The following is a 27,119-nucleotide window of genomic DNA, read 5'->3' as shown; positions in this document are numbered from 1 at the left end:
AGGTGCCGAAGTTGATCCTTGCCACATAGTTCAAACGTATGGGCTGGATTGTTTATACCCGTGGCATCAAAAATACATCAGTCTGAAGGCTTCTTGATACTTTTTGAAATTTAATTGACACTGCTTACAACAATCCCTTTCTCTCAAGAGTTCTCGTCTTGTCAGAATCTGTGTTGTTGAAGTTCTGTATTTTCAATATTTTGACCACTGATAATGTCATCATTACTCTTATAATAAGTGAAAAACTGTTGGGAGGTGTTTCAATGCCTCTGTTCTTGATGACTTGTACACATCCGTCGGCCATGTGTGATACGCTGGACGAGCACCAAGTGTTGTTCACAGTTGTATTGCCACACAGATGTGAAGCATATCATGCTGTTTTGGACTTTTGTCTCAGTTTTACTACCTTTCCAACTTTAATTGTTCTCCATTATATTTCCATGTGGTGGAAAAAGAAAATTCTGCTTGCAACGAACGGACTTGAGTTAAGTAATCCATCACAGTGCAGTGCACATCTTGCCCGCATTATTTTGACTTATGTTTTTTTTTGTGTAGTAATACAGCACAGACTTTTCAAATCAGTCTGCACTTACAGTTGCATTGCCAGGAAATAATAAATTAACTTCAACAAAAAAATTAAATAAAAGCAGACATGATGTTTACTGTGATGGATTGAACAGTGAAGAGCAGCGGGCTTTCAAAACAGCTGACAATCATGTAAAGAATATCAGAATTGCAGTAATTGGATGCAAAAACACTGATTGAGTCCTTTCAATGCCTGTAATATTATTATACCAGTGTTACATTTACAAATTTCCCTACCACCAGTCTCTATCCCTTATAAAACTACACCCTGCCTAGAGGGCTCCAGGGGCCAGGCTACACCAAACTAGGCTGAGCTACATTGGGTTGGTAGCAAGATTGATCTGGCTGCTGCAGCCAGGGGAATATAAAGCAGGGCAGGGGCTTAAAGTCTTGAGCCCCCCAAGGGAGGAGTCCTTGGTGCATAGGGAGAGGGGCATGAACTGAGCTGCTTCTCATTCCCTCCCTTCTTTCCTCACCTTTTACACTGTTATGTCCAACTGTCTCCATCTCTTTCTTCATTGTGACGTTCCCTCTCAGTCTTTCTTTCGACTGTCTTTTTCTTATATCCTGCCCTTTTTAATTCATTCCCGCTTTTTTTCTTCTTCTTGCTTTTCTTTTATCCACATTTCTCTACAACGCTTCACTGCCTCACTCTATTTGCGAGCATATGGGAAAGTGAATATTGCCCATGAAGTTCACACCCAAAATGAAACACCACGACTCATGCCGAGTTTAGCGTTTAATCTGTTTATAAAGAACACGAATGATTACGTTTAACGGTTAAGATCATCCTGCCTGTTCGCTGTGATCTTAAAAACTCCTTTCCCCCTTTTTTTATCGATGGTGTCCGGCCAATAGAGGAGGTGCATACGTGTGTGTTAAAAACACTCAATCTTGGCCCACACAGTATGATGTGTCACGTGTCAAATCCCCCCCCAGCACCTGGTGTAATGCTCAGCCACCTATAGCTAAGTATATCCCACCACAATTATTTCCCTGGGAATTAGCCTTGAGCAGCAATAAAAGTGGAAGTTTAGGTCTATTTCTTTAAAAGTAGCATGTCGCCCTGTGCTGCAAAGTTTGTTGTGCACTTCCCTGCCGTACCGTGCTATTCTGCAGGGGCACAGTGCAAACCTGCACAGTGCTGCTGTTGTAGTGTTGTTGTGCAGAGATAGCGGGACCGTCCACTGGGGGAACCCAGAGCATTCTGTCTCACTGAGTGATACCCCTGTCTCCACTCACGATAAAGCACGCACACACACACACACACACACACACACACACACACACACACACACACACACACACACACACACACACACACACACACACACACACACACACACACACACACACACACCAACCAGTGTTTGCCAAGCCTAGCCTAGCAGCAGATTCCTCCCTCACTCGCCCCATCCCCACGCAAAGCTGCAAATATATTAGCTGCCGCTTTTTCTTTTGTCTTGGGAAAATGGCAGCAAGCAGGGGGAGCATGTGTGTGTCTGTGTGTCTGTGTGTGTGTGGTTACTATACTAAGATACTGTGGAAGAACACCCCCTTTGTGCCATTCGTGTTTAGATATCCCAGTGGTATAGAGCCCAGTCATGGGAGGAGAGCTGCAGATGCCTATGAGCTGCCAGTGATACAGGTATGATAAGAGAAAACAGACGAGATGAGGTACAGACAGCTTGTGAGTTGAAAATCACATACAAGCCATCGATTTCTTTGGTTTAAACAGAAAGGAATATTTGAACAGCAACACTGTTGGGCTCAGTATAAAAGGTTGATACAGACATGCAAAAAAAAACCCCCAAAAAACACTTTTGCTCACCTAATTCAACTGTTATCTGGCCAGGTAATTTCAAGTTAGTAAGTGCATCTTACACGAACAAAAACTGAAAAAACATAAAAGTCAAACATTGCACTTCCATTGTTTTGGTTAATGGAGGAAGAACCCTCACTAGTAAAGGATGACTAACACTAAGCGTACTTACACTGACACTTGAGCTCCAGTAGTTCTTGAGGGTAATGGTATAAAGCCATAGTTAATATTTGCATGAGAACACATATGATATGATTCCTTAACTGGAAACTGTCCTTCCACCAAACCAATCAACCAATAGTGTTGTATCTTATATTAAGTATTAGTTGCAATCATAGTTTTGTCAATAATATAATGTTAAAGATTTAAACTAGTACACTTTCAACATGTTTTGGACTTTACCAATCAGACCAGCGTTTGGTTGAAACTTTGTTCACCCTTTAACATGCAAACCACTTTTACCAATTGTATTAATTAATTGTTAATTGCACATTTTTTTTAGACAGAGAAATATGATAAATCTGTATAATTATGCCTTTTTGCCAATTTGATTACAAATGTTTTTTGATTGTAAAAGTTAAGGACACAATTATTAGTTGATATTTGAACTAGTCTCCAACAAATCAATAGGAGTGACCGCCCTGCATAGGTAAATAAGATATAGATCTGAAATTCCTTTTTAAAAACAAACAAAAAAAAACAGTAAAATCGTGAAATTATTCAAACAAATGTGACAAATACTCTTTAGTTCTGTTTTCCTCAATGTGAGATTGTTTTTGGCGTTAATTTATGCCTGCATAAACCTGAAATCTTATGGTTCCGGAGTACTGTATGGACAAAAGAAAAGGCTCACATTTCACTAAATGTAACACTCTTCTAAAATGGGAAAAAGAATATGAATGCAGTTCTTGTCTGTTTTCACAAAACATCTTGTAAGATGTGTCTCCCAAGGCTCAGCTGTCCAGTCTGTTTCTAATGGCTATAGACAGCAGTTTAGAAATCTGTGTATACTGTAAGGCATCAGTATACCTCAGGCGCAGGCTTATAATGTATATATAGAACACGTCTGCTGTTTCTATGTCACATTGAACACGTACACAAAAACATCACTTCCTACTGGTCCTGTGTGAGATCAGAGTCTCAGCAACCCCTCGACTGTCACTCAAACACAGATACCTGATGTGGGCGGGGCTGTGACAACTTGGAAATCTGGCAAGTCAAATGTTTTTATTTGCAGGGAAAGCATGTGTGTGTGTGTGTGTGTGTGTATGTGTGTGTGTATGTGTGTGTTTGGGTTTGTGTGCCATATGCAGTGTGCCAGGGAGGGCTCTCTGGAACATATTGGTGTGCGTACATAGTGGTTAATAATAGCAAACGCATACAGCGATGGCAGCTCTGATGTGTGTGACAGTTTTACAGCCGCACACGCCAAGTCACACACGTGTGTATGCACACACACTCCCACAACAGAGACAGAGACCTCCTCTGCCACCGAGACCTCAGTCTTTGTTGAGTTCTCAATTTGATCACAGATCTTGATAAGTAAAAAAACAACCACTTCCCACCCACCCACCCACCTTGCCTCGCCTGGAGCCCCTCCCCTTTGTACCATATGAGGGCGAATGCACACATACAAACATATAGCCCAGTCAAACTATCACCGCCCACCTACACACACGCACACACAAATGTACATACTTAACTTCAGAATGAACAGTTTTTGAATAACTCAGGCACTCGCATACATCTTACAGTCAAATACATTAATAAACACACACACACACACACACACACACACACACACACACACACACACACACACACACACACACACACACACACACACACCTTCTGCTGAAGCTCATTGTTGCTGTTGCTCGGGTGGTCTGTGGTGATGTTTTGTGTTTTGCTGGGGTGGCAGATTTAAGTTTTGATAAGGCGTGGGGGTTGGGCAGAGGGATCTGTGAGTGCTCCCCATGGTGAGGTCTTCACAAAAGTAGACAGCAACAGCAGAAGACACCCAACCTGTCGTCCGGATCAGTCTCTGGGGGAGTCAGTGGCGAGGGAGAGCAACACAGATAGACAGGGAACTAGTGGAGCAGCAGCATCACTCACAGCTCGGATGTGTCCAATCAGAAAGAAGACACAGACCTTGGGCTCAGTGGTTGAGCTTGGCAAGCAAACGAAAGAGAAGAGAGAGAGACAGTGAGCGGGAGGCAAGAGCAAAGCAGAGAGCCACCCAGTACCCAGGATTAGTTTCTGAGCTTTGGCAGCGTCTGGCCAGAACTAAAAGAGACAGAGAGGTAGCCGAAAGACAGACGGCTAAAAGGACCTGGCGCTTGGTGCCGTTCTGGACCAGGGTAGTAGCCAGAGGGACAAGGAGACAGAGTGACAGACAGAGAGAGACCCCGAGCTCGGTGGCTGTGTGGCCGGTCTGGAGTGGCTCACCCATATGGTGCTTCGCTCTGTTCCTGCTCTCTGTCTAAATCCATATGCCGCTGGTGGAAAGGTGCCCCCCCAATCCCCTTCCCCTCCCATTCCACCTCGCTTCAAGAGCATGCGGACCCTCACCCTCCCCTCACTCCCCTAACCCACAAGGGAGGTGTTGGGAGGTAAAGCCCTGAAGGCTTGTATCCCCCCCCCCCTTACCTCTTAACCCCACAGAGCTGCTTAGCCTATTGTCACTACAATCTGCCACCATAGCCTTGGTGTTACACCCCCTCCCTCCCTCTCTCTTTATTTTTTCTGTCTTTCTTCGTACTTTCATCTCCCATTGGCACCTGATAATCGATGAACTTATTAACTGCTAATTATTCAAGCTGTGGATCGAGGATCCCTTCCCATCCATGGAAGAAAGAGATCCTATCCACTCGGCCCTGCCAAGTGGTTTACGTTGCCCATTCATTTGGATTAAGAGCATTTAGGCTGCACTATTTGGGATGTAAAGACTTTGTCAGATTGCTATCAGTAGCATTTAACAGTAATCCTCATTTTATTAACCCTGTTGATAGCACCCACTTGTAAAAACCCCAGAGATTTTTATATCAAGATGAACGACTTCCTCCAATACATATGACCAGGTCCAGTCGACCTGGATGTTTAAGATGCTTGATATACCTCCTACCGAGACAAATGAAATGAAGCACAATTAATGTTCGTTTAATGTGTATTTTGTGTGTCTAAAAAAATGTGTCTCTGTTGTGGTTTTACAGGAGGTCCTTCAGACGATACCAAAGTTCTGCTTTCCGTTTGACGTGGAAAGGTACAATTCCTCTCTCTGCTTCTTGTTTTTTTTAGTTTCGTTTTTTTTTTTTTAAACCAGCTTACTTTCACCTGTTTATATCTACAGAAGTTGCATGGACTGATCTTTTCTTCCTCCTAATTAAACATAATTTCCATAAAGTAATGACAACGGAAAGTGCAGTCTTCTTCATGCAATGGTTATAATGATAAACAATCATAAACTGAGTCATAAAGCCATTTGCTGACATTTACAATATAACATTGAGTTTTTCCTTTTTGCACTCAAGTACACATGGCTGTGGATGTGTTGAGTATTAATTTAATGACAACAATGAGTTTCATAATTGTATCATGACGATGCTGAGGTCATCAATGACATACCTGACATACCTGACACGGGGTGGACTGAAAGTATGAATGTGAAAAACGAAGGAAAAGCCCAGAATCTAAGGAAGTATGATTCCACACATTATATAAGTCCAGTCTCTCTGAAACGGTACAAGACTGTTAGTTTCAGTATGGAAAGTGACACGTTAAATTCCCATTGTAAAGACCAAGAGAAGAGAGAGAGGGAGAGAGAGAGAAAGAGAGAGAGAGAGAGAGAGAGAGAGAGAGAAAAGATGGTGTGAGAGGACGACTCCAAAGTCTTTTTTACGGAAGCTGAGCTGCTGCCATCTAGTGGTAATGCCATGCCCTGAATTGGGATTTATCTTGTGGTTTGAGTTTTTTTTTTATATCCTCTTCTACAGTTTCTTTTGCAGTCATACTTAAATCACATGACATCACATCTGGACCTCGAATAAAGAGCATGAGCGCATGGTGACACAGCTGACAGTTTGTTCTTGATCCAGCTGCACAAATATTCACTTTTTGTTATATTGTCATTTAAATTTCAGTGATTGCATTCATTTACAGCAACATGTTTTTTTACACTTGTTTGTTAATCCGGCTATTTGTGGTGTGGCTATTTCCCAGTATATGCAACATGTCTCTCCCATGTGCTGTCCCAGGGTTTCTCAGAACCAGGTGGGGCAGAATTTCACCTTTGTGCTGACCGACATCGACAGCAAGCAGAGGTTTGGCTTCTGTCGCCTCACGCAAGGTTGCCGGGTTTGCATATGTCTGCTCAGGTAATACACACATTCCTTAAAACCAAGTTTAGATCTTATTATCCAATGTTCTTAAAAAAATGTTTTATTTATCTAAATCTTTAACAGGGTGTTTTTGGTGCAGTTTGCATTATTTAGAAGATAATTCCTTCAGTTTTACAAATGCATCTTTGATTTCTAACTGGACTGACAGCTGGATTTACACGAAGATGAGATGGCCTCGCCAAACCCAAATATATCATTTCACATTTTACTCCTTGAATCAGAGTTGAGAAGCTGTCTAATAAGACTTGTTCAAACTCCCCTCTATACCAGTCAAGAAGCAAGACCTTTTTTCGCTGAACATTCTCTATTTATCATTCTCAATTCTGGGCCTTTAGGTTCTTTTTTTTAAAAGAGAAATTTAGTTAATTTTAGGAGTGAACAGAAAGTTTTAAGCAGCATTTGTCTTCATCCTCACACTTCACACTGAGCTGCACTTTATTGGAATAACACACTGATGTACTCATCTGCCCAAACAAATCTTGACACATGTCTATAATTATTCAGAAGTTTAGCAGGTTTTTTAAAAAAAAAAAAAAATGTATACGTCATAGGAGTTTTTCCTATCCCAGATCTTGGAAAATATAATTTTCTCTGCATAATTACTCCCCAGCAAAGGCTATTATCATTTAATTCCCATGTAATTGCATGTTGACGCAATGTTTTTACAGATGTAATTACTTCACCATCACAAAGAAAGAAGAACCCCTGTGGTAATCTCAATGGCTGAGCTCTTGCACTTTATTATAGAAGAAGCACAAAATAATTAACATTTTTAAAGGAATGTTTAAAGCAGTTTAACAAACAAAAACTGGAAAAAGAGCAAAAACCATTTCCTTCTTTCCTCTATTTTCTCAACTTTTTTTCTAAAGCTGCGCTTGTGTCAGTGATGCTCTCTCCTCTGTTCTCTGTGTGTGTGTGTGTGTGTGTGTGTGTGTGTGTGTGTGTGTGTGTGTGTGTGTGTGTGTGTGTGTGTGTGTGTGTGTGTGTGTGTGTGTGTGTGTGTGTGTGTGTGTGTGTGTGTGTGTGTGTGTGTGTGTGTGTGTGTGTGTGTGTGTGTACAGTCATGGGTTTGTTGCTGCCCTGATGAGCTACTGTGAAGAACGGTGTCCCTCCTCCCCACATCACCCACCCTTCCCGGCCAGCTTCCGTGGCCTTTGTTTCTCTCTCTCTCTCTCTCTCTCTCTCTCTCTCTCTCTCTCTCTCTCTCTCTCTCTCTCTCCACAGTGCGACAGCAAAGACGCTTGGCCCATAATTATGCATGAAGCTTCGCTGCCAATTAGCAGAGGCTCCCCTGTCCATCTCGCTGAGTTAGACATGCTAATTCATTTGACATATGATGTATAAAATTCATTATGCATTCTGAGTAGTTTGCATGGCTTGCTTAATTTATAATAAAATAATGTATAGAAAGTTTTTTTTTGTTAATTTGAATTGTTTGTGTGCCTGCAATTATGATTTAATTTATATATATATATATATATATATATATATATATATATATATATATATATATATATATATATATATATATATTTTAACCTGAAGAGCATTTCTGATTTGAAAATGATAAATAAAAATAAAAAGATCAAAATGTTTTATCTCAAATAAAATATTATATATATTTTTTTGTTTCCGCCTTGCCTCTATACAATGTTTGTTTATTATTCATTGAGTTTAGTTTCTGTTTAAACTTACAGCAAGATGCCTGCAAAAAATAGTCTTCTGAGGGAAATTTAACCACAGAAAATTTAATGGAACCAACAAAACAAAATAAAGACGATCATCCTATGAGAAATCCTAATCAATGAAACTTTATCAGAATAAACTCTAAAGCAACATGGTGCATGGAGTCTAGCGTGAATTAATTAAATGTAATATTTCCCAAGAATGTATAATAAACGTAATTAAAACAGTTTGGGTCTGTGATTGTTGGAGTGTTGGGACCATAAAATTGTCACCTCTGCTTACAGGAGGAAGTGGCTTAATGAGTGGGACAGTTTTATTTGGACAGACCCTTTGTAGTCTGGTTGCTAAAGTCATGGGCAGAAAGATCAGCCTCCCTTCAGGCAAATCCCCCCCCCCCCCCCCCCCCCGCCACAGAAAATAGAAAAAAATAAAACAAAAAATGGCCAAATTAAACAGAGGAACAAAGAACAAACGAAAAATTCAATTCAACAATTTTCCAGTCTTGTCTCCTCTATCGTCCTTCATTTTTCGTCCCCGTTATTCAAATGATTTTGTACTGATCGTGTTTGTAATTATGGAGTTGAAAAAGGTTCCTCAGTTTCATGTAGGGGAGCTCATTTCAGGGAGAATTTGCTCTGGTTGGTTTGTGGTCACTTAGTGCGTCGATGGAGGACGCTTCCTTTCCCGTACTTAACCCTTGACCCGAGAAAGTAAAGGTGTAATGCAATCTTCCTCTGCGCTGCCTACAAAGTGTAAGATGAATTACGATCACAGGTGCCTGTGCATTAAAGGAGATTTAAGACTCATCTGAGGAACAGGAATAACTGTCGTTCTTAACACTCAACACGTACTTTATGGCAGCAAAATAGTGCCCCAGAATAAATGTTTAATCAAACTGCTTAAACACTAAACTTCATAGATTTACTCTGGGATTTAGTGGACTCGTTCCATTTGGATATTTGTTGAGTGGTTTCTTTTGGTTCACCGTATATATTTATTGTGGACATATAATCTAAAGTACATGTGGAAAAACAGACAACTCTTTTTTATCCCCATGTTTGAGATGAATCTGTGTAGTTTTATCCATTCTGGTTTCTTAAAGCACTTCTGGGGTGCTGCCCGTCGAGGTCGTGGGATATTGAAATGCTGCTAGGTGGTCTGAGCCTCAGATAGAGAGCAGAATGTGCCGTGAGTGGGTCGCAGATTAACTGGTTCGTTCTCTGAGTACATGGCACTTTGAGAAGACATGTGTTTAAAATGGCAGGGAAGATTGCGAGGCCCCCACGCACTGAGCACTCCCAGTGATAGATGCCTCTCTCTCTCTATCGGAGGATTTGCGAAGCACAAACAGATCTGAGCAATGAACTGTGACGAGTAGGAGTATCTCTCTAAGCTTTCCAAACTTTAACTTTGTGTGTGCAGAGAGTTGAGCAGAGAAGCGGAACAATGAGTGTCTCTTTAAGTTGTATTCATTTGATTGGATCGTAATAAGAGAAACATTACCTATAGGGATATGTTGGTATGTTTGAAGAATATTGATAATTTGTGGTTGGCTGCCTTCATCAGTGATCATGCATTTTCCTCTGAAACTGAGGATTTACAGCACCTCAGTGTGGGAGGATAATGACTGTGAGATCTGTGAGGCCTGACAGCTGCTCTGACAGCAAGAGTCTTATTTACATCCCCTTCAGCTGTGAAAAATGAAGGATTAATGTCCAGAATCCTTGTCTTTTTAAACACAAACCATGAAGAAAATAATACCGAGGCTTTGTTCTTCTCCTTAGTTATTATATTGGATGGAATGAAGTATCTGAATGATGCCTTGGTGTAACCCTTTTCTCTTGTGCAGATATCTCTGCTATATGCTGTTTGATGTGGCAGAAATAGGTTTTCAGGTTGCTATCTGGTCAGCATGTGAATTAACATATGCATGTTTGATTTGGTAGTTCCTGCAAGAGTGACCTGATTGCAGTAAATGTTCATGCAGATGTCAAAATATCGGCACGTTAAGAGACTGATTGTTTCAGACTAATGGTCACTCAGCCCCTCTGATTGGTGCGCTTCACTGCACTTCCCCGGGAACCCAGCCTGTCATTGGCCCCTCGCAGACTTTGTGATATGAAAATTTGCATGGGCTCACTTTATTGTTTTCTTGTTGTTTGTTAATTCCAGTCTACAGAGCAGCCAGTGACCCATGCCCTGGAAACTACTGTCTCCAGCCAGCTGAAAGAGCAGGACTTCACTGACTTAAAAACTCACACACTCCAAGCTTTGCACAGGATTTATTAGCGTTTGACTGAAACCCTGCTAATTGAACCTCTTTCTTCCACTTTGGGAAATAATGAATAACATAATTCATGTGACGATTCACATGCAATCCTTTTTTTCCACATATCATTAAGAACTACCTCTTAATTTGGTAATCAAATAAAAATCCACTTTTGATTGACTGGCTCATTTGGCCACTAATTTATTTTTCAACCTCTGCATCCAGCCAAGTTAATGAAGCATTAATGGGAGCCTCTGTTTATTTCATTGCAATGCTAAGGAGTCCTTATCTCGAATGATTATACATGCAGCGTTCAAAACCGCATGTTAAAAACCCAAACTAAATGAAAAATTCAATAACTTGATAGGGACACCATGTTTTTATTATTTGATTGCATAACATTAAATGAACTGAGCCCTCGCAGCTTTTATGCCAAATGAAAATGTTGGCCATATTCCACCCAGAAAGCAAGTCGACTTGGCCAAGAATATGTCAACTTTGTAAAGAAAGCCATGCTGCAGATGCTTTTAGCTTATGGTGGGTGTACTTAGCAATTTGCTTTAACACAAACACCGCGGTATAAATTATTTTGAGCTTGTTAATGAATTTATTTATTTTACATTAATTACATAAGGCAAAGGTTGGTTTTTTTTAAGTATGTGAAGGACATAAAAAGAAGCAAGGAGAGGGGCAGAAGGAGGAGGTGTAGAAAAAAAGGGGGAGTAAAGAGGCATCATGGCTGCATTTTTGTTAAGCGTCTGCATCTGGAAGCAGCATGCTTGTAAACCATAGCATCCCTCTGCATCAGCCTGTGGTCTTGTTTTAAATATCTCTTCTTCTTCTTCTTCTTCTTCTTCTTCTTCTTCTTCTTCTTCTTCTTCTTCTTCTTCTTCTTCTTCTTCTTCTTCTTCTTCTTCTTCTTCTTCTTCTTCTTCTTCTTCTTCTTCTTCTTCTTCTTCTTCTTCTTCTTCTTCTTCTTCTTCTTCTTCTTCTTCTTCTTCTTCTTCTTCTTCTTCTTCTTCTTCTTCTTCTTCTTCTTCTTCTTCTTCTTCTTCTTCTTCTTCTTCTTCTTCTTCTTCTTCTTCTTCTTCTTCTTCTTCTTCTTCTTCTTCTTCTTCTTCTTCTTCTTCTTCTTCTTCTTCTTCTTCTTCTTCTTCTTCTTCTTCTTCTTCTTCTTCTTCTTCTTCTTCTTCTTCTTCTTCTTCTTCTTCTTCTTCTTCTTCTTCTTCTTCTTCTTCTTCTTCTTCTTCTTCTTCTTCTTCTTCTTCTTCTTCTTCTTCTTCTTCTTCTTCTTCTTCTTCTTCTTCTTCTTCTTCTTCTTCTTCTTCTTCTTCTTCTTCTTCTTCTTCTTCTTCTTCTTCTCATTTAGTTTTTCTAAAATGTATGGTTATTTAATTACTTTTTTTGCTGTGTGTCTTTTCTCTGCAAATAAAGTCATTTAAATAATCAATCAAAGCTTCTTCTCCTTCTCTTTCTCCTTCTCCTCCTCCTCTTTTTTATTATCAATGGTTTAGAGAGCAGACATGACAGGAATTCATAGCATGCGGAGGGCCCCGGATATGAAAGAATGCCATAATAAGGACGAGATAGCATTTACTTTTTCTCAGTACAACAATGACTCTGTGCTTTGGAGTAGGTGTAGCTGGGAAGAGAAAACATTATCAATGCTCGGAATGTGTTTGATCTTTAAGCAATAGGTCATGTGGGGAAATTATTTATGGAGTTTCTGACGCAAAGGTGGAGTTGAAACACAAAGTTTTTATTAGGGAAAGTTTTCAGAAGAGAGAGACATCTTCTCAGATTGCATTTTAGACACATAATACACCGGTCTTCTTTGATTCATTGCACACTATTTGTTTAACCCTTTTCTTGTGTACATTTTCTATCTGACTCTTGCAGTTATCTACCATGGTTTGAAATCTACTACAAGCTGCTAAATACCCTGGCAGACTACCTAACAAAACATCAGGTAATCACATGTTTCATATGTATCACGTGCATTTGTATTCTGAAGTAAAGATTATGTGGATGACATAAAATGAGATTTTACTGAGAAACAATCCCACATGTGATTGTTAGAAAAACTTTATTGTGGTTAGATATTTTCCTCCATTCTGTTTCTCTGCATGCTGCATGTTTTCCTTTGTGTGCAAGTTTTGTTCACCGTCTTGGGCTCGACTTGGTTCCTGTTGTTAGCAGCAACAATGTTGACATTTCACAGACCAAACACTGATCTGACACTGGCAGTTATTCCTGATGATTTACTGGAAAACAAATCGTTAGGAAAAAAAATATATACACACACTCCCTCACAAATATACACACAGATGCTTGTACTTCACAAAAGTCTTTTCCCCTGACTATTCACTGCATTGTACGAGCAAAGGGAGGGGAAGTGTAAAATATGCAACAAACTGGGGAGATGTGCAGCGCCTAGTGCATAGGGTGTAGGTGATGTTCCACTGTTTAGACTGGAGAGATAGGAGGAAGGAGGGAGGGAGACGGAGCCACGGAGAGACGCAGCGAGCTTTGGGACCACTTTCAGTTGTCATGTAGTCGCTGCTTCTTCCAAGATCCTCAGAGAACTGTGATCAGGACAAAGTGCCTCGCTAAAACACACACACACACACACACACACACACACACACACACACACACACACACACACACACACACACACACACACACACACACACACACACACACACACACACGGTGAGTGAAGAGAATTCAGCAGAATAATCTAATATGGAGAGAGAAAAGCACGGCAGAGAAGGACAGTTTGTGTGCGAGGAAGAGAGAGACAGAAAGATTGGTGGAAATCCTGGGTGACTGAAGTGTTAGTGTGCATCATTTGGTTTCTATTTACCCCACTGTCCGTTCCAGGCGGGAGGGAGATGTTGACAGACGAGGGAAGACAGAAGAGCGATGAGGGTTTAAGGCGAGGGGTAAATGAACTGTTTCCCCAGGCCGTGTTGCTGACCATGCGTGTGAGCATTGAGCGTCTCATGACAGGAGGCTGTTCGATTGCACACACCCTAACACCCCTCCCTCCTACCCTTCTTCTTCCTTCACCCTCTGTGTATATAGCCGCCCATTGCTTCTATTTCTCTCCACACATAGATACACACACGTTTTATTTTTCCTCAAACAAGCAGTGGCTTGTTGCCAAAACCAAAACAAAGTTCTTGCAGGGGGCAGGAAAAATAAAGAGAAGCTAAAACAAAAAAATACCAATATCCAAACCTCTGTGATCGCAATGGTTTAGTTTAAGTACAAGTTGCCCCCCCCTTAGTGTTGTCCCTCTCTGCTCTCCAGCAAGAGACCCGCGAGTGTAAATAGCAGTCTTGTCATAGAGCTCATAAATGCTGGAAGAATAATCTCAGAGCCTGTTCTGTGGTCAAACTAGCTCTCTGACAGCTTCCTACAGCCCCTGTCTTTGGAGTGGGGACCCCTGCTTTAATTACTGACAGCCCGCTCTCTGCCGTAAATCAACGCCACCGGATAATAAGCGTCTGCAGCCCTGCACGCAGCCGTCTTTTAACCTCACCATTTCCTCGTTAAACATATGTCAGTCGGATGTTGTCGAGCCCTTCAGGCCTCGCTGCAGGATTGCCCTCTGGTCTGCAGCAGCACTTGTCCCAGCACGGTTGTTAAGATTGACACATAACTCGTGACATCAACAAAACAAATAAATAAAATTCATGTGTCCCATGTCTTTTTTGCTTTTGTTGTTTGTTTCACTCCCTCAGGAAAATGACTTGAATGACATGCTGAATTCGCTCTATGATCTGCCTGTGCCAAAGCCCTTCACTCCAGTCAACCTGAGCGTGGTAGGTATAGATCTTGTATTCCCCCTTATCAGAGGCAAAGACAGCTCAGACAGAGACAGAAAGGAGGACAGGTAGGTTAGTGTAGCAGTGTGTTGCCTGTGAAGGGGACTGCAGAGAAGAAGAGGAGGTAACACTTGGCAGAAGTAGTTAAAAGTGGAGCTGGGAGCACTAAAGATACGATGTACTCTTTGAAGAAAAGGAGACAAAAAAGAGGAAAATAAATGGAGCCCAACAGAAATGAAATTGACACGAAGAGGTTAAGAAGAGACAAAGATTACATAAAATAGATGTTGAAAAAAGGGCATCTGGACAGTAAAAATAAAAGAGATTGTGGGCAAGGGGGATAAAGACATGACACTACATAGGTACCGATAAGAGACATAGAGGCCCAAGAACTGACCGTGTGTTTGTACATCACAAAGGAGCACTAACTGGTTTTTGTGTGATAAGCCCGGACTGGTTATGCTTGAACTTGAAGGGTCCTTTCACAACTCGTCATGTCTCCTGCCTATCAAAAGCTGAAATGTCCCAACAAGCTCAGGTTCCCTCAAAGTCGGCCTGTCTTTGAGTAAACTCTCCCACAGTCTCTGCCTGTATGTTCCCAGCCCAAACATAAAACCCTCACGCTGGAACTGTTCCATAACCCTGGTCAGGTTTTGGTGGGACTGCTAAACTCATACTGTTTTGTTCACTAACATTAAATGTATTATTATTTTTTTTTTTTAAGCTGCTGAGACATCATAGTGTAATGGCATCACAAGAGTTACAGTGTTAGCCTTTGTCCTTGGGACCTCTACTCCTTTTTTGGCCCAATTAAACGAGCAACTGTAGGTCTTTTTTTTTTTTTTTCAGCAGCAAAGGTCTCTGCAGGATACACATCTAATTACACAGTTGAATTTACAACAGAACAAGACTAATATGAAGTAATCAATATACCTTTAGCAAGGTTAACAAGGTCAATTAACATTCTTTTCCATTTTTTTGTGGTTTTATCTTTTTTTTTGTACTGGCTGTATATGTGAACAAAACCTTTTCATCTGCATCTCAGAGCTGCATTGGAAAAGAAGCCCTGGAGAACAGAGGTGATAGCTTCATCTCTCTTTCTGGAGAAGCCACTAGTTTGATATTTAATTGATGAAGCAGAATTATTCCCTTAAAGAGGGTTTTTTTGTTTTATCATGGCAGCCAAGAAGAAGAATCATTGTCCCCTTTCATGTATGAACCCTGTTTTGCTCTTTCTCTCCCTTTCCTATTGTGCAAGAATGAACAGTTGTATATTGCCACTGGGCAAGTACTGAGAGATCGGCGAAGCAAGGAGCCGGTGAGTGGAGGGGAATGAGTGAGCGGCAGAGAAGGGAGGAGGGAAGGAGGCTGCTGTGAAATATGAAATTGCTGCTATACTAATCGCATGGGAGCCACGGATTTCCAATTTGGCCAAATAAGCTGCGCTATCTTTTTAAATATAACAAAAACAAACTATCCTGGGCCTTGGTGTATGTTTCTTCTCCTCTGGAAAACAATCAAACTTTGTAAATGATTAATGCCATTCCACACTGCTATATTCTCTCTCTGAATATCAAAAGTTTTTTTTTTTCCTCATCTCTTTATGTTTAAAGCAAAGGCAATTGTGCTCAAAAAATCTCCTTGATGCCTTTCCAGTTAACCCACTTTCAATGTTTTTATATAAACAAGTCTTCGAAAGAACAAGAAAGAAAAATCAGATAAGCAAGCAGCCAATGAAAGCCTGGGTTGAGTTGAGGAGCATGGCTTGTGATTATCACAATGCCACAAATTTGTAGTCCAACGGGGAAATATTATTTAGCACACAGAGTACGAGGGGACAAAAGAGAGATACGCTGTATGTAGTTGTGGGTGGTTGTCCTAAGTCTTAGAAGTATCGCCCCAAGATCACAATGTTTTATTACAGTTTATTTATTTAGCTATAATCACTCTTTCATTTAATTTCAATCATACTGTTACCAGTCTTTGTTTGCTAGGCTATGAATTGGCTTGATTGATAAAACATGGCTGAGAAGTAAAGATCATTTCATGCAAAACCAGAAAGTCTATCCAGTGCCAGTTTGGTCTAAGTTTAAAAACCGGAGCTAATAGTATTTTAGGAAATACTTCCAATGCGTACTCCTGGGAGGAGGCAAACCTGGGAGGTTTAAAATGAGACCCGCACACACAGATATATCCAGTAGGTGGTTATACAGGTGTGTATAGATAGATAGATAGATAGATATGCACAGTACATTAGAACTATGAGTCTCCCTTAACTCACAGCAACCTTCCTCAGAATAACAGCGTAATTACATCAAATACAACTTTTTTTGTTGCATGTCATTCCAAGGCAGAAAAAAAAAAAGACTCTATTAGATTTCCATCTTGCACGTTCCAAAAATACAATAAATACAACAATTGATCTTTAAAATCTGAATATAAATATAAATCATAACACATAAAGTTATATATTGAACCTGTTGTTGCTGTAAATAAAGATCAGTGTATCTGGTCAATTAAATGCTTATTGACGTTTTCTTGTCTTTTTAATGCAAACTTAATGAGAAGAAACTTATCAAAAATAAAAAAGAAATTTTTTGTCAATTGAATTAAGTTATTATGATCGCTTTTCAAAAGTTACTTGAAAATAGAGCGATGGTCATAGTAATTTAAACCTTCAAAAAAATGCCTTATGACAAATAGGGTTAATGTGGGAGTTTACAAATCATCTACTCGTGTATCTTTTGCCCAGCAGAAAAGGGCAAATTCAAACCTTTGGATATTGGTCTAAATTTAGATTTTGTTTGCACTATATCTGTGCTCAGCTAAATTAATGGTTGTCCTCTGGGAATTAAGTGTTTACTTCTGATAATGGGTGTTTGCACAGTTCATACCAAAACACATGCAGGAAAAGGAAGTTTGTTACAAGAGGATTAGTATCTTTACAGTGAATTGTCTTTGTTGTTAGTCTTGTATAGTGTTTTATTGGCTTAAATAGAGCAGACTTCAGATTAACTTGCATTGATGTCCAGGTGAGGGGCAGTTGTAGAAAGATTCCTCTGCTGCGTCACATTATACAGGTTATACCAACAGGTTAGACAATAGGTTGTACATAAATATAGTCACTTCCTTTTGCAGTGTATAACGATAATTTGTTTTGCATTGCTTTCCCCATAGTTTTTCTGCCTGGTTGAGATGAGCTTTTTCGTCTTTTGCCTGTATTTAGTCTCTATCATCAGACTCTCTCCTGCCGTGGTGGTGGCACTCTTTCTGGGTTGCTCTTTTTGAATGCTCTTAATCTGTTTTGCAGGTCTGGACTCATTTTCCTTATTATGCAATTTGTAACTATTCAGGTGTCTTTTTTTGTAACGGAATTGTTTTGCTGACTCTTAAAATTCTCTGTTATTTTTTCATCCCATCAAAATAAGGTAGTCTATTCTTCATGTGTACATACAATTTAAAAATTTATGTTAAGTCTTGTTGTGTTCGAGAAACTACTGGCTTCTAGATGGTTGAGTGGAGCCCTGGAGAAACGCAGATGTACTAAGGATACAAGAGTGTGTGTGTGTGTGTGTGTGTGTGTGTGAGAGACACAAGGAGTGTGTTTCACTTGGTGGTTTGTCTACCTCCAAACAGCACCTCTCTCAGGCCCCTTTGATTTGAACACTGAACCTGCCCTGCTCTCCCAAAGTGAGACAGGCAGCCCTGTGATCCTCTAAACAACCTGTGTGTGTGTGTGTGTGTGTGTGTGTGTGTGTGTGTGTGTGTGTGTGTGTGTGTGTGCGCGTGTGCGCGTGTGTGTGTGTGTGTGTGTGTGTGTGTGTGTGTGTGTGTGTGTGTGTGTGTGTGTGTGTGTGTGTGTGTGTGTGTGTGTGTGTGTGTGTGTGTGTGTGTGTGTGTGTGTGTGTGTGTTTTCCACGAGCCTTTTTAATGCTTAAATAAAGACTCAGTTTTTCACCGGAGACATCACCCCAGTCTGAGTCTACGGGGAGCTGAGCTGCTATTGAGCTTTCTCTGTTCTGGAGGCCTGATAAAAGCATTGCCACAGTTCAGACACCAGCTCAGCAATTCATATAGACAGAGCTGAAGATGAGCCATAAATCATAGAACAAAGTGAACGGCCCTTTTCTCTCCTCTTCCCCTCATTCTCTTCTGTGTGAGTGCTATGCTTCACTTGTGACCTTCCCTCTTTCTTTCTCCCGCGTGTTTGTGTTTTTTCTTCTTCGCAGCACTCCTACTTCATCGCCCCGGATATCAATGGACTGCCAACTATCCCTGAGAGTGTAAGTATTCATGGAAAAGAAAAGTAAAGAGAGAGGCGGAAGGAGACAAAGAGAAATCCCTTTCTTCTGAAAACATCTCTGCCTGTAATCGTTTTTAATCAAATACACTTGTCACCGTTTGAAATTTTTGCATCATCCCCTTGTTTCAGTTTTATCTCCTGTGGTGCTCCTACTTTTAATGTCGAAGTTCAATGATTGGTATGGGTATTACGAGGTTCACTGGAACTGAGCACACATTTTTTTCCGCTGTTTCTGCTATTTAAACTTTAGTTTAATTTTTATGGCATGGGGACACTCGATGAAATAGATTGTCGGTCTCACAGTTCAATCACAGATTGATTCCCTCTATTCTAAACATAAGTATATTAAACGAATAAAAGGCCCCTATGTAGTTAAAAACTGTTTCCCCATTATTTTCTTTCTGAGAAGTAATATCTGTTGAGAATGAAGTCGAAGTCTTTTTTCAGCCGGTAAGGTACTAGATGTCTTTGCATGGCACACTCTGGCACTTTCACAGCCTGTAGCATCGACAATTTACTGTAGGCAAGTTGTGTGAGGACAGTTTGTTATATACCGGAATCTCCTTCTGTTCCTGTCTATCTCCAGAGGAACCTGACAGAGTACTTTGTGGCTGTGGACATCAACAACATGCTGCAGCTCTACGCCAGTATGCTGCACGAACGGCGCATCATCATTACCTCAAGCAAGCTTAGCACTGTGAGTCCATCCCCTCCGAGTTGCTCCCTCAGCTGCAGTCACTTTCTGTGTCTAACCTGTCACGCTCAGGTTTAAAATAAGTCTGAAGGCAGTCTGGAAGAAAATGTTAATTTCTTGTCATGCTTTTCAAGTTTTTTTTTTTTTTTTGCCTTCAAATTGAATTCAGATACTCAATTAACCAGACAAATGGTGTACAGTTTCAGTGTGGGACGGTTTCCGCAATTGATCTTGAGCCCCTTCATCAATATTCCAGCAGAATAAGAAACCTTCATGTGTGGGATAAGGCTTTTTATCTGTCATAGCTATGCTGCTTGTACATAGAGTTGAACTGATCTTCCACCCCCCACCAACAAATCCTGCACTTAGATAGCAGTTTCGCAAAGCTCTGATAAGCTGTAAAATCCTCTCTAAAGCTGGATCACATGCGACCGTTTCTCCAATAACTGCAACACACAGAAAGCCCTAAATTATCTGTTATTACATGTCTTAAGCCTTTCAGATAATTTAAAGTCATTTCTGTCTGTCTTTATGAGGGAGTAGAGCTCTCTGTGTCTCTCTCCCCTCTTCCTCCCTCTGTTCCTCATTCCATCCCCTGTTATCTGTGCGGCTGATGAGGCAGAGCCAAATGTTTATGACAGATGAGATCGGTGGGGGAAGTGATGTCATCCAAGGTCTATCTGTATCTGTGGTGTAGCCGGTGCTGCCGGGCCTATCTGCGAGCCTGCAGAACACTTCACAGCCGGAGGGGCCCGTGGTGAGTGCTGGGACGAAAAAGTTCCCAAGGTCTCCCATAGGAGCTATCATCATGAGAAGCTGTAAAAATTACCCAGGCCTTCAGAGAGTTTCACCTGTCTCCCCTCAGCTCCTCAGACCAACAGCACCTCTGCTCAGGGTCTAGGCAACACACTGTGCTGTGACACAAGTGGTACATGATGTAAATTATCAGACTCAAGGGTGAGAGTGTTTTTCTTTTGAGCAGGAAGAGGGGGTGGAGGTGATTTTTGTCTGTGATTTACACTTTTCTGCAGCTCTGAGACAAATCTCAGCTTGTTTTTATAACAAATATATGCTGACAAGATATTTTAAGAGCCTCCACGTCAGACCTTTACCTCTGTAAGCCTTTTATCCTCTGCTATTCTTCATCCAGTCATCTATCTATTCGTCTTCCTCAGGGAGAGGTGTTTTGGTTTGGTAGCGATATATGTCAGGCACTGTAGTACAAAGGTATTTTCACATCTCCACTGGGATTACTAGCAGGCCTGGTGCTATCACTACTCTTGTGATGCGTTATTTTTGCTGGTAGGAAGATTGACCTCCCCAGTTCAAGTGGAAGTGGCTGCCATGATTCTTGAAGCCAGCTATCTTAAGTTTATACACATTTAACTGAAAGCAGCCCCACTTATTATCCATACCACTGTCTTATGATCAAATATCTTTAAGGATGAGAGATGTATAATTTATGTCGGAGTTTGTCACGATGTTTGTGAAAGTGAGTGCCAGCAGTCATTGGATGGACAGGTAATATTTCTATAGTCTGCTTTCCACCGATAGAAGATGTATGAGAAAAGGTATTGTTAGTAACATCGTTAGTATCATCTAGCTGCTTTTCACCACCTCCGCCTGTCCAGCATCTCAGCCAAGCAGAGAGGAAGAGGGAATGGAATGAGAAAAAGACACACACACACACACACACACACACGCACACACACACACACACACACACACACACACACACACACACACACACACACACACACACACACACACACACACACACACACACACACACACACACACACACACACACACACACACACACACACACACACACACACACACACACACTTGCGTGCATGTGCACGCACGCACGCACGCACACACACAGATATACTGCATTTTTTTCTGCTCAGTGCTGCCTGTGTTACAGCCCCTGGTGAACCCACCATGTCGGTCTGTCGGTACATGGCTGCTGCGTCTCACCAGCAGCCAAAAGCAAAGGAATAAATCATGATCTTACAACAATGCGTCAGTTGACTTATTGCTGTTTCGTGACCAGAGGTGAATGGTACCGCTGTTTTAAAAGGCCGGTTGGTGGTGGCGCAGGGGCGGGAGCCAGCCGTGCGTGCAGCCTTGTCATAGGCCCGTATAATAGGGCAGCACCGGCCCTTCCTCTAACTAGTCAGCTGGGAGGACCCCCTCCACCATCACCCCACCACCCCCTGTATCTTTCATCTGCCGAGGCCCCCTCAGCTCGTGAGCCTAGCCTCTGCCCTGCCTATCGCCTAGGCTCACACAGCCCGGCCCCAGCACCGGCTGACAGCAGCCCTCTCATCAGGCTGTCAGGCCTATGCTAACAAGGCGCTATCCATCCAACGTGCCCCAGAGTGCCAGCTGTCTCTCTGTTTCCAGCCTTTTCCTCTGTTGTTCCTCTTTCCCTTTTTCACTGACTCCTGTCTGTCTCTTTCTCTTCTCTTTCTCTCTATCTGACTTATTCTTTCTCTCAGACATATCATTTTCTGTCCATCTGTCTCTCACTCTCTTTGGCTGCTCTTCTCTTTCCCTGTGACTTTGCCTCCCTCTTCCTGTGTGTCTCAATGTGTGTCTGTGTTGGGAGGCATCTGCAGAACATTTGTACATCTTCCTCATGCTTTGTCCTTTTTCCTCTCTCCCCTCATTCACCATCTTCTTCCTCTATGATAAACTTGTCTCTACCCCATTGGATTTATGTGTGTTGTGTTGGTGTGACTGTGTGTGCGCTTGTGTGTGCATGTTGTGGGTGTTAATGTCTTTTTTTACATGCACTTCTTTGTGTTTTTCATCTGCGCTCACAGATGTGTGTACCTTATGCCTTATGTCTTTCTGTGAGCAGTCTGGTGACTGTGTATGCCAGAGTGGGAGGCCTGTAGTTGCTGTTTCTTGAGTTGTCCAATGCCCCCCCCCCCCCCCCCCCCCCCCACACACACACACACACAACTCGTGCCACCTACCTGTTTGTGGCATGCTTGTATTGTATTGGGTCTGACACCAGCTTTTGTCAAGAGAGGAGAGAGCAGAACATGGGTAATTGGTAAGTTAGCCTGGGAGAGAAAGGCTAACACAGCAGTAAAATAACAGAGGTGGCAATGGACAGAAGGACAGCAGGAGGAGAGGAGGTAAAGAGAATAAGTAATGGCAACTTTGGATGAAAATGAATCCAGAAATGGAGAAGAGAGGTTTGAATTTGGTGCTTGTGTGTTTAGGGAAAGGGGAGAAAGGAAAGGCTTGGGGAAGGGAAATGAGTGTTTACAGCTGGTGTGAGGAGGTCAAGAGCGACCCTGTTGATATCATTCCTCTTGTCATATTGAATTACATGCCTGTAGCAGTTATTTTTTATCACATTCTGCTCACGCTACAGTTTAGCCATTTTTTTATAAGTTCTTCCAGCAAAGTGGATCATGTAAGCAGAGAGAATAGTGTTTATCTCCTCATTGTGGTAAAAAAAAAGGCTCAATACTCATAACACTGCTATTTTAAACTGTATGTAAAATGATATGTGAATGTGGTGGAGTAGGCGTTTCTCCCTTTTGTGTCTGTGCTCACTTTCACATGTCCACTTGCTCAGGTAAAGACTAATAGTGTGGGTGGAAACAGTCAGTTTACTGACAGCCTGCAGAGCTCAGGCTTGTTGTGTTGTGGTCTCCGGAGGGTCCAGCTCTTTAAGGGAATACCACTGTTGAAGGATGTTGTGGCTGTTGGTGATTTGTAGAGTGATAAGTTCAACTAAATATGATGACACATATAAAAGGAGTCTAGTTTATATGCAAAGATGAGAAGATTCATACTCATCATTAATAGAGTAATTTTGTGGACCCCCCCCCCAACTTCATAGCGAAAGTATCCCATTTATTTTGCTAGTTAAAAAACAACCAACCATATTGTGGATCGTCGTAAAGCTGTTTTGCGAACACAAAACAAAACTTCAAGTTTATTCAGTAAAGACACTCCAAAGTTAATATTAGATAGACTGGATGCAACACACTAGTCTCACTTCTACATATATTACATACATATATCCCTCTTTCTATATTGTGCCTACTATTTTTTTTTCCCTGACAGATTCTTTGCAATATACCTCTGGAGATACTTGAAAGTAAAACAAGATTTTCAGTTCATAGTGCATGGTCTTTACGAATGGCATGTAGTTGAGAATAGAGTAAGCCAATGACTCATGTCCAGACAATCTTATTGACAAAACTAAAAAACTAATGTTATTGCCTTTCTTTCTTCTTTTTTTTTTTTTTTAACCTCTTAACTTCATTCTTCCCTCTTTCTAACTTTCATCTCGTGCTGCCCATTTCTTTGTGTCTCCGTCTCTCTGTTTTGCCGTCTGTCCCTCCTGTAGCCTCATTGAATGTGGTGTAGGAAAACCAGTGTTCGCGTGGACACTGTCTCTGCTACAGCACACTAAAAAGCTCTCAGGGCAGAACCAAAGACCTTGACTGCTTTTTGAAGCAGGCTGTTGCTGTATAATCGGTTAGCTTCTCTCAGAGGAAGGGGCAACACACACACACACACACACACACACACACACACACACACACACACACACACACACACACACTCACTCAGTGTAAGAGGCAGGCAGCCCCTCATTACTGGGCAGAGCCCTGGTCCCCAAGGACTGGACCCAGCACCTAATCCTGTATTTGTTCTTGGGGACTGTATCTGTGATTCTCCATTGAATGGAATATTAAGCACCCAGGTCTTTTGTGGAGCGTGTAAGCCATTTGGCTCCACTCATCTATTATTTATCAGCCTGGCAAATATTTTATCAGCCTTAGCCTCTCATGACCCACTCTCATGTGAAGCCCCCTCCTAAATGAAGAAAAAAGTGGAAAATGATTTCTTCTTCTGTTTTTTTTTTTTCTTTCGTTTTCTTTCAATTTATCTTCCTTTTGCTTTTTGCTTCATTTGGTCTCAAACCTGGACAAGGACACAGGGATTTGTATTAAGTTAAATTAAAGAAGCAAATATGTGAACTATTCCTCTGGAGTTCCCTCCAAGTTACCTTATCTAAGCCTTGCTACCGCCATCGCTTTGGAGATAGCAAATTAAAGAAAGTCCAAATCTGAATTTGCTTTATAAATCATTATCTTAGTTTCAGACTCCCCTCTGAGCCAACTCCCCCAAGCCAGCCACCCAGCCTGAAAAGAAGAGGAGCAGTGAGAGAAACTCCTGTTTTCACTTTCAACCTGAGAGTAAATCATGCCGGTTGGGGGGCTCACCTTGAGGCCTGGTGAAGATAATTGGAGTTGGTTAGCGAGGTGTTCTGTGCCATTACCTCCTGGTACCAGTGAATGGCTGGGGCTTGTCTCGCACTCCCAGAGGAGGCATACACTCGCCTGTTGGCTCTCCACTTAGTGTGTGTGCCTGCGCACGCGTGACACGTGAGCATATGTGTATACCCACCTCTAGATTGGTGACCTCTCTTCATCACAATTTAATGGGCCCTTGCCATCTTCGCTTTTGGAAAAACAGAGAAGCATGTGATGGTTTTGATAGTCGCTTTTCCACCAAGTGCTTCACTTTCACACATTAATATTCATAGCATTGATTTATTTTCAGAATTAACAAAAAAACAAACTGTTTGCCGGGGAATTAATCCTGACAGGAGCGTGGCATTGTTGTGTTTTATTTGAAGACAGCAGGCAGCAGAAATATGCATATGCAGATACACAGAGCAAGACACCAATTAAATGTTGATTAAGTCCTAACTATTGTGGGACTGGGTGGATGAGAGATTGCACAGAGACAATAAAAAAAGATCATTGCTGCTTTTTTTTTCTCCCATTGGCCAATATGAAAAATGAATGCAGTTAAAACAAACATGCAAGGAGGGACACCCACGCACGCATGCATGCACACACATACACACACACACACACACACACACACTGGTTTTGTTGTGAGCTTTTCAGATGTCCAGGTTTGATCTTTGGCTGTATTCAGAGAGGTGCGGCCCTCTTTCTTTTCCACTGGCAGTGGTGGTTTACAGCCGCCAGACTCACCCGCTTTTGGCCAGTCAATTGTGACACTGTGTGTGTCAGCGAGCAGGGGGTCTCCTGGTAGTTGTGTGTGGGTGTGTGTGTGTGTGTGTGTGTGTGTGTGTGTGTGTGTGTGTGTGTGTGTGTGTGTGTGTGTGTGTGTGTGTGTGTGTGATAGTGTGTGTCCGCTTCACACATTGACTGTGAAGCTGCAGCAGTATAACAGCGGCTGCTCCTCCGGGGTCCCGGTGGTATTGGCCTAGCCCGCAGTCTCTCTTGGCTAACTCATGTTTCATTCTTTGGCAATTTGCCCTAATGAAGTCCCCCAGGAGCCCCTCAGACCTCTGTTCTCTTTCCATATTTAATCATGTTATTTTAATCTGGGGGATGAGCTAACGCCTCTTTCTCCTGCTGTGCGTGCGCGTGAGCGCACACGTTTGTGTGTGTGCGTATGTGTGTGTGCGCAGGTCATTACTATGGCTCGGCTTTCAAGAGATGAGATGTCAAGAAGGGGATGCTGGCTTTAAGACAATGGAAGACAATGACTTTAATTCTGTGTGTAATGTTGGCTTGACAGTGTAAAAACCCTCTTTGAAAAGCAATGTCATCCTCACGTGATCACGTCTCATTATTTGTTAAAAAAGGGGTTAATTATTCCATATCTTTTCCTTTAATTTCTCACTCACAGTGGTTGGGGTAATTTTGATTTTTATGTATGCTGTCAGTACTGTTTTGGCCTCCTTTTGTTGCGTTTGTGCAGGTCACAGCACAATCGCCTTTTTTACTGACATTGATTTAAAAAGCGTTTAATTAGTAACACCAGAGTTTGAAGGAGCTCATATCTTTGTATGCCAAAACGGGTCAGAATCTATACTTTTACCGTTAAATTCCTCCAAATTGTGAATAGTATTTACATTGTCAGCTTAGTAATGACCCATGATACAATGGATTCATGTTTTTAATGTGTAAAACAAGTGCTACTTTTCCTGAAGTAACTCTCGACATCAGTCTTTTTTCTGTTCACATGTCTCTGTCTTCTTTCAGCACTGTTTTCATCCTGTTGTTTTTTTTTTACCAGCTCACTTAATGTGTTCATCATCAGACATGTTAATGTAAAAACCTTCTGAAGGTTTTTGCCATGGAACCATGGAACCACTTGTTTGACCCTTGAGTTGTTATAATCCTTTTTTATCTCCTATATTTCTACTCTAAGATGCTGTTACCCTAAATTTGCCACTTCATGTCAGTATAAATGAAAACTATTATGTAAGACATATCTTCAGTAAACACTTGAATAAAACTTTCAAAGCACAGAAATATAAAGTTTTGTTCAACCCTGTCTGCTATTCTAAATATGACTGACTTGACGCCGCAAACATTTTTGGCATACTGTCTCTTGGAATAGTTTTATATATAAAGTAAATATTTCAATAATTTTTGTCAATGATTTTCTATAAGTCTGAAGTTTTAATCAAATGCAACTATCAGGTGGACCCACTGA

At 41.4% G+C, this 27,119-nt stretch overlaps 1 protein-coding gene across 3 annotated transcripts in view; it reads left to right on the top strand.

Annotated features, from left to right (window-relative positions):
- The window catches only part of dennd1b (DENN/MADD domain containing 1B), a 105,586-nt gene that overhangs the window by 36,384 nt on the left and 42,083 nt on the right, over positions 1-27,119 (top strand). For 2 of the 3 annotated variants that reach the window (XM_080473842.1, XM_080473841.1), the window contains exons 4-9: positions 5,620-5,669; positions 6,661-6,780; positions 12,659-12,728; positions 14,512-14,592; positions 18,825-18,878; positions 19,485-19,595. In XM_080473842.1, coding sequence (XP_080329968.1) covers positions 5,620-5,669; positions 6,661-6,780; positions 12,659-12,728; positions 14,512-14,592; positions 18,825-18,878; positions 19,485-19,595 — 486 coding nt within the window. Of the gene's footprint in view, positions 1-5,619; positions 5,670-6,660; positions 6,781-12,658; positions 12,729-14,511; positions 14,593-15,853; positions 15,914-18,824; positions 18,879-19,484; positions 19,596-27,119 lie in introns of all 3 variants that reach the window. The other variant, XM_080473840.1, reaches the window with a different exon arrangement.

This window comes from Lipophrys pholis (genome assembly GCF_963383615.2).
Source record: "Lipophrys pholis genome assembly, chromosome: 10".
In the NCBI taxonomy this organism is placed as follows: Eukaryota; Metazoa; Chordata; class Actinopteri; order Blenniiformes; family Blenniidae; genus Lipophrys; species Lipophrys pholis.
The sequence above is the reverse complement of the archived record's forward strand: the minus strand, read 5'-3'. Positions and strand labels throughout refer to the sequence as shown.